At 47.9% G+C, this 14700-nt stretch overlaps 1 protein-coding gene across 1 annotated transcript in view; it reads left to right on the plus strand.

Annotated features, from left to right (window-relative positions):
- Positions 1–14700, plus strand: part of DIS3L (DIS3 like exosome 3'-5' exoribonuclease) — an 87162-nt gene that overhangs the window by 51357 nt on the left and 21105 nt on the right. Inside the window, exons 2-6 of the mRNA XM_015424067.1 lie at positions 2830–2983; positions 8570–8698; positions 10787–10922; positions 11705–11881; positions 14444–14522. Coding sequence (XP_015279553.1) covers positions 2830–2983; positions 8570–8698; positions 10787–10922; positions 11705–11881; positions 14444–14522 — 675 coding nt within the window. The remainder of the gene's footprint in view (positions 1–2829; positions 2984–8569; positions 8699–10786; positions 10923–11704; positions 11882–14443; positions 14523–14700) is intronic.

The raw sequence follows: 14700 nt of genomic DNA on the forward strand, positions 1-14700 counted from the left end.
AGGACACTAGAAGCCTTCCCACTGTTGCCCCCCCCCCAAAGAACCAAGAATTCAGAGCATCACTTGCCCCAGACAGAGAGTTCCTATCTATACCTTGTGGCTAATAGCCACTGATGGACCTCTGCTCCATATGCTTATCCAATTCCCTCTTGAAGCCGTCCATGCTTGTAGCCGCCGCCACCTCCTGTGGCAGTGAATTCCAAGCGTTAATCACTCTTTGGGTGAAGAAGGACTTCCTTTTATCTGTTCTAACCCAACTGCTCAGCAACTTCATTCTGGGGCAAGTGATGCTCTGTATTCTTGGTGCTTCGGGGGGGGCAACAGTGGGTGGGCTCCTAGTGTTCTGGACCTCCTGAGGGCACCTGGTATTTCTGGCCACTGTGTGACACAGAGTGCTGGGCTGGATGGGCCTTTGGCCTGATCCAACATGGGCTTCTCTTATGTTCTTATAGGAACTCTCTGTCTGGGGCAAGGGATGCTCTGTTCTTCTTGGTGCTTGGGGGGGGGCAACAGTGGGAGGGCTTCTAGTGTTCTGGCCCCACTGCTGGACCTGATGGCACCTGGTATTCCTGGCCACTGTGTGACACAGAGTGCTGGACTGGATGGGCCTTTGGCCTGATCCAACATTGGCTTCTCTGATGTTCTTATGTAACCCTGTGAGGGTGTGACAGGCCCAAGGTCACCCAGCAAGCTTCCATGGCAGAGTGGGGAATTCGAACTCGGGTCTTCCAGATCCCAGTCCGACACTCTCAACCACCACAATCGCGTTGCTTTTCATCACGCAATCGGTTGACAGCGTAGACATGGTCCTGCCCGTTCCTCTAAACGCGCAAGGGGCTCCTGCTACCTTTGTGGTAGCAAAATAAATCTGAACGGCGGTATAGTGATGTGTAGAAAGCCCAGCGTCATCAGATTTTAATGTCACCCGCTTTATAACGAGCAGAAGGAGCCCGTTGCCCTTTCTCCTGAACGTAAATTGATTGGGACTCTGCACTTTGAAGTGGTGCCTGAATTTGCTAATAAGTTTTGTGGTTGTTGTTGTCGCAGCACCTTTGAATACGTCTGTGCAGAAAAATTGTTACCGCAGTGCAGCACCCTTCAGACTTCCATCGCAAGCCATGAAATAAGGAAAGCATGTTAGGCTGAACAGAAACTATATGAAAATGAATTAAACAAAATAAACCAATTTATTATACAGTGCACTTTAAAATACAAGTTTAAAAACGTGGGCCTTGAATTTAGTCTTTAGGCTGAAAGCCACCAAACTGAGTAGTCCTCAATAAACAATATATAGTAGAAATAAGTACCTCAAAGTTGATGATATACAAACAAGACCACAGTAAATAAGACCCAGTCTCAAAGTCGATAAGCCCCCAAACAAAGCCACTGTAAACAAGACCAAATGTGTTTTGGCCCTAGGGCAGTGATGGCGAACCTTTTAGAGACCGCGTGCCCAAACTGCGACCCAAAACCCACTTATTTATTGCAAAGTGCCAACACAAAACTGAGGTTTTACTTTAGAAAAAACAACTCATACATTAACTTAAGATGATCCAAACAAAGTAAGGAAAGCAATCCCAAATCCTTTCATTTACTTAAAATTATTTGGCGGAGAATTCGACACTTTAATGATGGTCTGGGCCTGGCTGGGGCGATGGCACGCGTGCCCACAGAGAGGGCTCTGAGTGCCACCTCTGGCCCCCCTGCCTTAGGTTCGCCACCACTGTCCTAGGGGTTTCTTCAGTGGTCACGCATACATACATACATGCCAAGAACAAGTGTTGATATATTTTAAATACACACCATGGACTCAGTCTCTTAATACTCTGCTGACTAACTTAAAAAGAATCCCAACAAAATGAGACCCAGTCTCAAAGTCGATAAGCCTCCAAACAGAGCCACAGTAAACAAGACCAGGCCCTAGGGGCTTCTTCAGTGGTCACACATACATACATACATACATACATGCCAAGAACAAGTGTTGATATCTGAGGAAGCGTGCATGCACACAAAAGCTTATACCCAGAACAGAACTTTGTTGGTCTTAAAGTTGCCCCTGGACTCAGACTTTGTTCAAGTGTTGATATGATTAGCCAGACCCGGTGTTAGTTTATTTTTGCACATTTTATTCCGTGTGGCCAAGTTGTGACATTACTAAAACCATGCATCTTGGTTTTTCATGCTCACATATTTAAAAAATGCGTGAGTGTGGATTGTATCTAATTTTGGCCATTCATTTTTTCTCATGGTATGTTATGTATGCCCTGACATGGGTAATCCAGGCCAGGCAGATCTTGGAAGCTAAGCAGGGTCGACCCTGGCTAGTATTTAGACGAGAGCCTTCCAAGGAATACCAGGATTGTGACACCGGGGTAGGTAATGGAAAACAAACTCTGAACGTCTCTTGCCTTGAAAACCCTGCAGGGTCACCATATGTCGGCTGCGACTTGACGGCACATTTCCCCCCTCCCCCCGGCATGTTATGTATATGTCAACCAGCAAATCTGATGATGAGGAGATTGGATTTATACCCCGCCCTTCACTACCCAAGGGAATCTCAGAGCAGCTTACAAACTCCTTTCCCTTCCCCGCCCCACAATAGACACCCTGAGAGGTTGGCGGGGCTGAGAGAGCTCTCGAGAACTGCTCTTTCAAGGACAGCTCTGACAGAACTATGGCTTGCCCAAGGTCATCCAGTAGCTGCAAGTGGAGGAGTAGAGCATCAAACCCGGTTCTCCCAGATTAGAGTCCGTACACTTAACCACTACACCAAAAGCCAATGCATGCTATTCGTGGGTTCATTTTAATGCACTCTGAATTCTTTTTTAGATGGGAAACTGTTGTCCGATGATGTGACTCATTATGTCGTGCCTGACTGGAAGGTGGTCCAAGATTACCTGGAAATACTAGAATTCCCTGAGCTGAAGGGGCTTGTTTTCATGCAAACGGCGTGTCAAGCTTTGCAGCATCAAAGAGGCCGCAGGTATTGAACGTATTCCAAAGACTGGAAAGCTACCCTCCCATTGTCCTGCTCACGTTTTTTTCTTGTTGCTTTTAATACTTCCAGAGTTTTATCTGGAATCAGCCGATGTACTTACTTAATTCATTCATTTAAAACATTTATTAGCTGCCTTTCTGCCTTGTGGAACTTGAGGCGGCTTCCCATGTAAATAAAACAACACTGATTTAAAAAAAACACACATCAAAGACCACAATTTAAAATCTCAGTTAGCCAGGGCTCTTTTTGTAGAAAAAGCCCAGCAGGAACTCATTAGCATAATAGGCCACACCCAACAGCAAAGCCATTAGCATATTAGGCCACACCCTGACAGCACCGCTCATTAGCACATTAGGCCATACCACCATGTTACCAGAAGTGTGGCCATCCAGCCACATCCACCTTTCCCTTCTTATTCTGTTTACTTTGTTGTCAAAACCGAGGGCTTTTTTTGTAGCAGGAACTCCTTTGCATGTTAGGTCACACACCCCTACTGTAGCCAATCCTAATGAGTTTCTGCTATTGGGTGTGGCCTATTATGCTAATGAGCTCTTGCTGGGCATGGCCAACTCGGGAGCCAGCCGGAACTCCGTTCCTGTGCGTTCCAGCCCAAAAAGAGCCCTGGCTCACTGCCAATAAATGAAAACTAAATCAGCCAAATGCAGCCCAAAAACCCCATCTTCAGCTGCCTCCTAAAGATTGAAGGGGGGGGGGCAGGCACACCTTCTTGGGGAGGTGGTTCAAAAATCATGGGTCTGCCACCAAAAAGGCCCTCTGTCGTGTGCCCGTCAAAGGAACTTCTTTGACTGGTGGGAGATACAGCAATTCCTCCCCCTGTAATCTTAATTCCCCGGCATTAATGTATGGGATAAGATGGTCCTTCAGACACCCTGGTCCAAAGCTATATAGGGCTATAGAGAGAGCCAGTTTGGTGTAGTGGCTAAGTGCGCGGACTCCAATCTGGGAGAACCGGGTTTGATTCCCCGCTCCTCCACTTGCAGCTGCTGGTGTGACCTTGGGCAAGCCACAGTTCTGTCAGAGCTGTTCTCTCAAGGACAGTTCTGGGAAGAGCTCTCTCAGCCCCACCTACCTCACAGCTGTCTGTTCTGGGGAGGGGAAGGGAAAGGAGATTGTAAGCTGCTCTAAGACTCCCTTGGGTAGTGAAGGGTGGGGTATAAATCCAATCTCTTCTCTTCTTCTTTAAAGGACAAAACCAACTCTGTGAATTGGGCTTGGGAGCGTATCAGTAGCCAGTGTGATTGCTGTAATACTGGGGGGTCATTCAGATTTAGACGATTGAACCGTACAAAACCATTAATGAATTACTTTTTGCCTTGATTTGGGTTTCTGTTTGCTGGTTGACACATGAATGTACATTGTTTGATCTCTTGCTAGAGACTTGATGCTCAGTGCTCGTAGCTTTCATGAGCCAATTCTGTTCCGTTGATGATGTACTCACATGTGCATCAGGCCACAGAATAATATTTTAAGGTGAAGTAAAGATTGGAATTTTCAGACCAGCTCACGATATAAAGATAACTCATTCTTTGAGTTAATAAACATGTTTCAAGATACTTCAGGTTTTTTGAGACGGTTTATTTTTAGCAGATTTATTCCCGCTTCATGGTAATCTTGTAAATGCCAAGAAATACACAGAACCAAACGGTAAAATGTTTCGCTACCCGGTTCCTTTTTTAGACTTCCAAAAGGTTAATAGCATGCCGTGGCAACTCTGCAACAACATTGGTATTGCAAATGTCCCCGAGACCCCAAAGGTTAATCAGGGATTTCTCTAGCTGACATTAATTATAGCATTATCATCTATGAATATATTTCAGAGGTAATGGAAGTATTCAAATCCTTTGCTATAACAAGCCAAGTTAATAAGAATCCTTAATACTGTCCTGCTATTCGCAGCTTTTTAAAAAAACTGTAAGCATCTCCTCTAATTGGGATAAAATATCCCCAGGGTTGTCTGAACTAGGCTTTCCATGTCTCCCCTGGCCACCAGCGGGGGAAGGAGGGGGTAGTGTTGCCAGTTCCAGGCTAGGAAACTCCTGGAGATGTGGGGGTGGAGCCTGGGGAGGACAGGGACCTCAGCGGGGCACAGGGCCACAGAGCCCACCCTCCAAAGCATCCCTTTTCTCCAGGGGAAACTGATCTCTGTAGTCTGGGGATGAGCCACAATTGCAGGGGATCCCCAGGTCCCACCTGGAAGCTGGCATCCCTAACATAGAACAGTCTAGATTAAGAGCATTTTAATCCTGTTCCACTGAAGGTACACAATCTAGCCCTTTTTTCCTATGTCGCTCTGGTGAAGTCTGAAGCTGGTTTGGAGTCTGAAGCTGGTTTGGAGTCTGTGAAATTGCAACTGGCAAGCATGAGACATCATTTGCTCTGTTTGATAGAACTTAAAGGTAAAGGTTCCCTTGCTCGAAAGCCAGTCGAGTCCGACTCTAGGGTTGCGGTGCTCATCTCCGTTTCCAAGCCGAAGAGCCAGCGCTGTCCGAAGACGTTTCCGTGGTCATGTGGCCGGCATGACTAAACACCAAGGTGCACGGAACGCTGTTACCTTCCCACCGAAGCGGTACCTATTTATCTACTTGCAATTTCTTGCTTTCTCGGTTGGCAGGAGCTTGGGCCAGAGACGGAAGCTCACTCTGTCATGCGGCACCCGGGTCTCGAACTGCTGAACTACTGACCTTCCACAGCCTGCAGTTCAGCATCTTAACCACTTGAGCCACAAGCCGTAGTTTTGATAAGAGCTGTTCTTGAAAAAGAGCAGTTTGTGTGAAGAGCTCTCTCAGCCCCACCCACCTCACAGGGTGTCTGTTGTGGGGAGGGGAAGGGAAAGGAGTTTGTAAGCCGCTCTGAGACTCCTTTGGGCAGTGAAGGGCGGGGTATAAATCCAATCTCGTCGTCCTCCTGGAAATATAAAAATGGAATAGTGTAAAAAAAAAAACCCAACCAGTTTGGTGTAGTGGTTAAGTGCACAAACTCTAATCTGGAGAACTGGGTTTGATTCCCCACTCCTCCATATGCAGCTGCTGGATGACCTTGGGCAAGCCATAGTTCTGTCAGAGCTGTTCACTCAAGAGCAGTGCTCGAAAGAGCTCTTTCAGCCTCGCCTAACTCACGGGGGTGTCTGTTGTGGGGAGGGGAAGGGAAGGAAGATTGCAAGCCGCTCTGAGACTCTGAGTGAAGTTTGAGTCCACTGGCACCCTGAAAACCAACAAAGTTTTATTAGAATCATAGAGTCACAGATTTGGAAGGGGCCATAGAGGGCATCTAGTCCCACCCCCTGCTCAATGCATGATCAGCCTAGAGCATCCCTGACAAGTATTTGTCCAGCTGCTGCTTAAAGACTGCCAGGGAGGGGGAGCTCACCACCTCCCTAGGCAGCTGACTCAAGTGTTGAACAACTCTCACTGTCAAAAACTTTTCCTAATATCCAGCCTGTACCCTCCCGTCCTTAATTTAAACCCATTGTTGTGAGTTCTGTCCTCTGCTGCCAAGGTATAAGATCCAAAACTTTGTTGGTGTTAAAGGTTCTACTAGACTCAAACTTTGTTGTGCTGTAGTCAAGGATATCTGGATCAGGGCCAGACCTTTCACATGAACAGCAACGTCTTACATTTAGAAGAAGAAGAGGAGGAGGAGATCGGATTTACACCCCGCCCTTCACTCGGAGTCTCAGAGTGGCTTACAAACTCCTTTCCCTTCCCCTCCCCACAACGGACATCCTGTGAGGTAGGTGGGGCTGAGAGAGCTCTCTCAAAGACTGCTCTTTCAAGGACAGCTCTGACAGAACTATGGCTTGCCCAAGGCCATCCAGCAGCTGCAAGTGGAGGAGTGGGGAATCAAACCCGGTTCTCCCAGATTAGAGTCCGCGCACTTAACCACTACACCAAACTGGCAGGGATGTGCAATTCTGAGTGAAAACCTTTCTTTGCATAGATTCTGCTCTGCTTTATCAGCTCTGTTCTGCATGATATATGGGGCAATAGATTCAGTACAGATTTTTTAAAATCCTTCAATTTCATGGAGATAGATGCCGCGTTAGTCTGTCTGTAGCAGTAGAAAAGAGCCAGAGTGCAGTAGCACTTTAAAGACCAACAAAACTTCAGTGACTCACAAAAGCTCCTACCCTGCCACAAATTTCTTTAGTCTTTAAGGTGTGACTGGACTCTTGCTCTTTTAATTTCATGTATTTGGATTGGCTATAAGCGTGTCTAAAGGGTCTGGTGGCAGCCTAAAGACTTACATTTTTTTGTGGTGTAAGTTTTTGTGAACCAGAGGCCACTTCATCTGGTTTGTGGGCTCTGTCACCATAAGCTTGTTAGCCTTTAAAGCAGGGGTGTCAAACATGCAGCCCAGGGGCCGGATCAGGCCCCCGGAGGGCTTCTATCAGGCCCGCAGTGGAACTGGCTGTCTTCTGCTGCTTCTTCCAGTTCTGCTGCTGTGTCATCGTAGGTTTGCAGCTTACAGATACTCACCTGAACAGCATACTCAAGATTGCAAAAGCACAGATATTTTGATGCAATAATTCAAAGCAAGAGGTGTCAGTTATCAGACACTGTTAAATAAACAAAATATTGCAAGAGTGCTCATGTTTTAAGCATGTTTTTATTTTAAGTAAAAAAAACACCTCTGTGTTTGTGTCCTTTATAAACTTTATATCTCCGCTACCTGGGATTACACACATGGCCCGGCCCAACAAGGTCTCATTTGTGTCAGATCCGGCCCTCGTAACAAATGAGTTCGACACCCCTGCTTTAAAGTGTCACAAGATTCTTCAGTGGTCTTGTTTTGGTCACAGTGCTCAATTTGGCCCCACTGCTGGACCTCCTGATGGCACCTGGTATTTCTGACCACTGTGTGACACAGAGTGTTGGACTGGATGGGCCACTGGCCTGATCCAACATTGGCTTCCCTTATGTTCTTATAGGAACTCTCAGTCTGGGGCAAGTGATGCCCTGGTGCTTGGGAAGGGGGGCAACAGTGGGAGGCCTTCTAGTGTCCTGGCCCCACTGATGGATCTCCTGATGGCCCCTGGTACTTTTGGCCCCTGTGTGACACAGAGTGTTGGACTGGACGGGCCACTGGCCTAATCCAACATTGGCTTCTCTTATGTTCTTATAGGAACTCTCAGTCTGGGGCAAGGGATGCTCTGAATTCTTGGTGTTTACCGGGAGGGGAGCAACCGTGGGAGGGCTTCTGGTGTCCTGGCCCCACTGCTGGACCTCCTGATGTTACCTGGTATTTTTGGCCACTGTGTGACACAGAGTGTTGGACTGGAGGGGCCACTGGCCTGATCCAACATTGGATTCTCTTATGTTCTTATAGATAGAAACTCTCGGTCTGGGGCAAGGGATGCTCTGTATTCTTGGGGCTTTGGGGGGAGGGGCAACAGTGGGAGGGCTTCTGGTGTTCTGGCCCCACTGCTGAGCCTCCTGATGGCACCTGGTATTTCTGGCCACTGTGTGACTCAGAGTGTTGGACTAGATGGGCCACTGGCCTGATCCAACATTGGCTTCTGTGATGTACTTATTTGTTCTGTCTCTTTCCCAGGCAGTACAACAAGCTGCGGAACCTGCTGAGGGACGCCCGTCACGATTGCATCATGTTTTTTAACGAATTCCAGATGCTTTCTTATTTGCCAAGAGAAAGAGGAGAGTCTTTGGAGAAGTGGCAGACAAGGTATATGTTCGAAACGTTGTGTTGGCCGTGGAAAATTCTGATGACACTGAGTGATAGAAATCTGTAGTCAGCGACTACCATCTCACAGAGCAGACCTGGTCTGTGGACAACTAACTCAGAATGAGCTTGGAGGATCTTGGGGAAAGCTTTTTCTGATGGGAAAACTGGAAGACTGTGTAGTGGACTACAGGACGGTTCGGTGGATAGGGGACTGGTTAGAGGACCGCACCCAAAGAGTGGTGGTCAATGGCGTTTCATCAGATCGGAGGGAGGTGTCCAGCAGGGTGCTGCAGGCTCGGTTTTGGGCCCGGTACTTTTCAGTATTTTTATCAATGATCTGGATGAAGGGGTAGAAGGGCTACTCATTAAATCTGCTGATGATACCAAATTGGGAGGAGTGGCCAATACTCAAGAATATAGAGAAAATTCAACAAGACCTGATTTTAGAATTCTTTTAATCTAATTTGATCCATGTTTTATTGTAAATTATGTACTGATTCTATGTAAGCCGCCCTGAGCCGCCCTTGGCTGGGAGGGCGGGGTAAAAATCCAATAAATAAATAAATAACTCCGGAGAAGTGGGCAGTTGCAAACAGGATGCAATTCAACAAAGATGAATGCTTGCACAGTATTCCATCTGGGCCACAAAAATGTCAAGCACAAAGACTGGAGGAGGATACCTTTCTGGGGAGTGGTGTATGCGAAAGAGATCTTGGGGTAAGAGTGGTTGTTGTTGTTCAGTCGCACAGTCGAGTCTGACTCTTCGTGACCCCATGGACCAGATCCCACCAGGCCTTCCGGTCTTCCGCCGTCCTCTGAAGTTGGCTCACTTTCATGTTCGTTGCATCTATGACACTGTCTAACCATCTCATCCTTTGCCGTCCCCGTCTTCTTTGACCTTCAATCTTTCCCAGCATCAGGGTCTTCTTCTCCAGTGAGTGCTCCCTTCTCATTGGGTGCCCAAAGTATTTGAGCTTCAGTTTCATTATCTGGCCTTCCAGGGAACAGTCAGGGTTGATTTCTTTTAGGATTGACTGATTTGATCTTCTTGCAGTCCAAGGGACTCTCAAGAGTCTTCTCCAGCACCATAGTTAAGACTGTAAGAGTGGACTGTAAACTAAATATGAGCAGTCAGTGTGATGCGGTGGTAAAAAAGGCAAATTCAGTCTTGGGTTGTATTAAAAGGGCCATAGCATCAACATCGCAGGAGGTCATAGCCCCTCTGTAGACTGCCTTGGTCAGGCCGCACCTGGAGTCCTGTGTGCAGTTCTGGAAGCCTCACTTCAAAAAGGACGTGGGCAAAACCGAGAGGGTGCAGAAGAGAGCGACGAGGATGATCAGGGGTCTGGAGGCCGAGCCCTATGAGGAAAGGCTGAGGGCCCTGGGAATGTTTCGTTTGGAGAAGAGGAGATTGGGGGGACATGATTGCTCTCTTTAAATATTTGAAGGGCTGTCATTTGGAGGAGGGCAAGGAGCCATTCCAGTTAGCAGCGGAGGACCCAAAGCAATGAGTTTAAATGACATGCAGAAAGGTATCGGCTGGATATTAGGAAACACTTTTTCACGGTCAGCGTGGTCCAAAGGTGGAATCAGCTGCCTCGGGAGGTGGTGAGCTCCCCTTGACTGACAGCTTCCAAGAGGAGGCTGGACGAACATTTGTCAGGGATGCTTTAGGTTGGTCCTGCATCAAGCAGGGGGCTGGACTAGATGGTCTGTGTAGCCCCTTCCAACTCTATGATTCTATGAGGACAGTGCCATCAAGTTGCAGCCGACTTACAGCGACCCCGTAGGGTTTTCAAGGCAAGAACTTCCAACTCTTAACATTCTATGATTCTATAATCTGGGTTTGATTCCCCACTCCTCCATTTGCAGCTGCTGGATGACCTTGGGGAAGCCGTCGTTCTGGCACAGCTGTTCTTGAGGAAGAGCAGTTTATGTCAAGAGCCCTCTCAGCCCCACCTGCCTCACAGGGTGTCTGTAATGGGGAGGGGAAGGGAAAGGAGTTTGTAAGCCGCTTTGAGACTCCCTTGGGGTAGTGAAGGGCGGGGTATAAATCCAATCTCCTCTTCTCTTCTTCTTCTCTCCTAGGAGTATCTACAATGCTTCGGTGTGGTATTACAATCACTTCTCGGGCCAGATGCCCATCGTGATGGTGACGGATGACGAAGAGTCTATCCAGCAACTGGGCAGCGAAACAGAAGGTGTCTTCGTCATCTCATTCAAGGTGACCTTTCTGTGCCATATTTTAATTGTAACAACACAGCCCAGTCTGGTAAGGGCTTTACTCTTTTTCAAGACTGCTTCCTGCAGCGTCTTTCACCTCTTCTTTTTGGCAACGGACTCAGGGCTCTTTTTGTAGAAAAAGCCCAGCAGGAACTCATTAGCATAATAGGCCACACCCAACAGCAGGAGCTCATTAGCATATTAGTCCCCACCCCTGACAGCCCAGCTCATTAGCACATTAGGCCGCACCCCCATGTTACCAGAAGTGTGGTCATCCAGCCACACCCACCTTTTGCTTGTTATTCTGTTTACCTTGTTTGTTGTCAAAACCCAGGGCTTTTTTGTAGCAGGAACTCCTTTGTATGTTAGGCCACACACCCTTAATGTAGCCAATCCTAATGAATTTCTGCTGTTGTGTGTGGCCTATTATGCTAATGAGTTCCTGCTGGGCGTGGCCAACTTGGGAGCCAGCCGGAACTCCGTTCCTGTGCGTTCCTGCCCAAAAATAGCCCTGGACAGTATGAATCAACTATACCTGGGCCCATACCTATCTAAATGAGCAACACTTTGTAACAAATTGTTTTATGTAACATTATGCAATACTTTGTCGTTTGCAAAATACTTGGTTTTATATGTACGGTCTTCTGTGGTTTTATATGTACATTTTGTTACAGTAATCCTCTTTTAAGGTATTGTTTTGTGCCAATAAAGGCTAACTGAGTGACTGACTGAATTAACTATGCCGACAAAACCTCTCACTGGTAATCTTCTTTGTCTACACAGAATTACTTGGACAACTTCTGGCCGGACCTAAAAGCCGCTCACGAGCTCCTCGACTCCATACTCCAGTCGCGGCGTGAACGGGAGAGTGAAAGCCAAGAGCACAGCAGGAAAGAATACCCGGAACACGTCCCCTTGGAATCACTGGAAGCAGGAATCAAGTCGGGAAGATACATACAGGTTACATTCATGGTGTATGTGCGGAAAGGTCAAACGCCTGCCCTTAAGGGGCTGGTGATATTTCACAGAATCTCCCCCCAAACCTTTCCCACAATAGCCTGACAGTATTGGCTTTCAAATGTGCCATGACTGCAGTAAAAGAGATGAAGAAGAACAGTTGGTTTTCATAGCCCACGTTCCTTTACCCTAAGGGGTCTCAAAGGAGCTGCGGTGGCTCGAGTGGTTGAGACACTGAACTGCAGGCTGTGGAAGGTCGGTAGTTCAGCAGTTCGAGACCCGAGTGTGCCGCATGACGGAGTGAGCTCCCGCCTCTAGTTCCAGCTCCTGCCAACCTAGCAGTTCGAAAGCAAGAAATTGCAAGTAGATAAATAGGCATGAGGAGCTGCAGTGGCTCAAGTGGTTAAGACGCTGAACTGCAGGCTGTGGAAGGTCGGTAGTTCAGCAGTTCGAGACCCGAGTGTGCCGCATGACGGAGTGAGCTCCCATCTCTAGTTCCAGCTCCTGCCAACCGAGCAGTTCGAAAGCAAGAAATTGCAAGTAGATAAATAGGTATGAGGAGCTGCAGTGGCTCAAGTGGTTAAGACGCTGAACTGCAGGCTGTGGAAGGTCGGTAGTTCAGCAGTTCGAGACCCGAGTGTGCCACATGACGGACTGAGCTCCCGTCTCTAGTTCCAGCTCCTGCCAACCGAGCAGTTCGCAAGCAAGAAATTGCAAGTAGATAAATAGGTATGAGGAGCTGCAGTGGCTCAAGTGGTTAAGACGCTGAACTGCAGGCTGTGGAAGGTCAGTAGTTCAGCAGTTCGAGACCCGAGTGTGCCACATGACAAAGTGAGCTCCCGTCTCTGGTTCCAGCTCCTGCCAACCTAGCAGTTCGAAAGCAAGAAACTGCAAGTAGATAAATAGGTACCACTTCGGTGGGAAGGTCACAGCGTTCCATGCGCCTTGGTGTTTAGTCATGCCGGCCACATGACCACGGAAACGTCTTCGGACAGCGCTGGCTCTTCGGCTTGGAAACGGAGATGAGCACCGCAACCCTAGAGTCGGATTCGACTGGCTTTCGAGCAAGGGACACCTTTACCTTTACCTTAAGGGGTCTCAAAGTGGCTTACAATCGCCTTCCCCTCCTCTCCCCAAAACAAGCACCTGTGAGGTAGGTGGTGCTGAGAGAACTCTGGGGGAACAGTGACTGGCCCCAGGTCACTCCGCAGGCTTCATGGGGAGAAGTGGGGAATCAGACCTGGTTTGACAGCCAGTTTGGTGTAGTGGTTTGGAGTCCCTTTGTACATTTTTCTGGATCTGAAGCTGCTTTCTCTTATATTGCAAGTTTTTTACCCTGTTTGGTGAAGTGGTTAGGAGTCTAGACTCTAATCTGGGAGAACCGGGTTTGATTCCCCACGCCTCCACATGCAGCTGCTGCTGTGACCTTGGGTCAGTCACAAGTTCTCTCAGAGCTGTCCTCTCGTGGACAGTTCTCGAAAGAGCTCTCTCAGCCCTGCCTACCTCACAGGGTGTCTGTTGTGGGGAAGGGAAGGGAAAGGAGATTGTAAGCCACTCAGAGATTCCTTTGGGTAGTGAAGGGCGGGGTATAAATCCAATCTCTTCTTCTTCTTCTCCAGATTAGAGTCCACTGCCCTTAAGTACTACACGATGCTGGCTGATATGAATATCACTGTAAGATCAACACATCTTTTTGAACCACCCAATGAGACTGTATCAGAGAAAGAAGAGAAGAGATTGGATTTGCACTCCGCCCTTTACTAACCGAAAGAGAGCAGATTACAATCTCCTTCCCTTCCCCCTCCCCACAACAGACAACCTGTGAGGCAGGTGGGGCTGAGAGAGCTCTCTCAAGGACTGCTCATGAGAGAACAGCTCTGAAACAACTTGTAAATGACCCAAGATCAACCAGCAGCTGTATGTGGAGGAGTGGGGAATCAAACCCGGTTCTCCCAGATTACAATCTGCACTCCTAACCACTACACCAAACAGGGTAAAAGTACTTGCAATATAAGAGAAAGCGGCTTCAGATCCAGAATAATGTACAAATGGCTTCAATAATAAATACAGTATAGCTCGGCTTAAGGCGTGGCACTTAAACATTTGTGGGTCAGATCTAGAAACAGAAGCAAGGGGGGGCTGCTTCTTCCACAGAAACGAAAACGCCAGGGCCACAAAGAGCGTAGGACATGCAGAGGACAACCGAGACCTCCCTCTCCTCCATCCCATAAAATACCCAAAGCACTAATGATTAGAGGGGAAAATGTAACGCTGGGGGAACAGTAGAACAAAGTCGATAAGATCTTCCACCTTCCTATCAATATTGTGCCTCTTTTTGGCCTTGAAACCATAAAAATGGACATTCTGTCTGCGGGAAAAGATAAAATGTGGATCCTTTCGCTGAAAAAGTCCCCAATGGCTTTTAGAGGTAATTGCAGGATAGATGGGAAGCGAAGCCTTCGGGTGGGGGACCTCGGACCACAAAGCTCCAGCACAGGAAATAAACTGAGCCCAGTTCTGTGAGCCTCGGAGTCACATCATTTTAATGCTAATCTACTACTGCAGGGAGTCCTGAATGTCAACAAGCACCGAGCGCAGGTGGAGGCTTTTGTGCGGCTTCAAGGAGCCAGCCACAAAGAGAAAGGTGAGGACAAATGCATTTGGTTCCTGGGGTCCGGAAGGGCTTTGGGCAGTGAGCCTGGCTTAGGCTTTGGTGAAAGCTTCTACTGCAAAAAGCGCGTTAGCCCTTGAGGTCCCGAAAGCAAACTTGTTATTGGGGAATGGCTGTGGCTCAGTGGCAGAGCCTCTACTTGGCATGCAGA

The sequence above is a fragment of the Gekko japonicus genome, unplaced genomic scaffold (assembly GCF_001447785.1).
Source record: "Gekko japonicus isolate JY-2015 unplaced genomic scaffold, Gekko_japonicus_V1.1 scaffold734, whole genome shotgun sequence".
In the NCBI taxonomy this organism is placed as follows: domain Eukaryota; kingdom Metazoa; phylum Chordata; class Lepidosauria; order Squamata; family Gekkonidae; genus Gekko; species Gekko japonicus.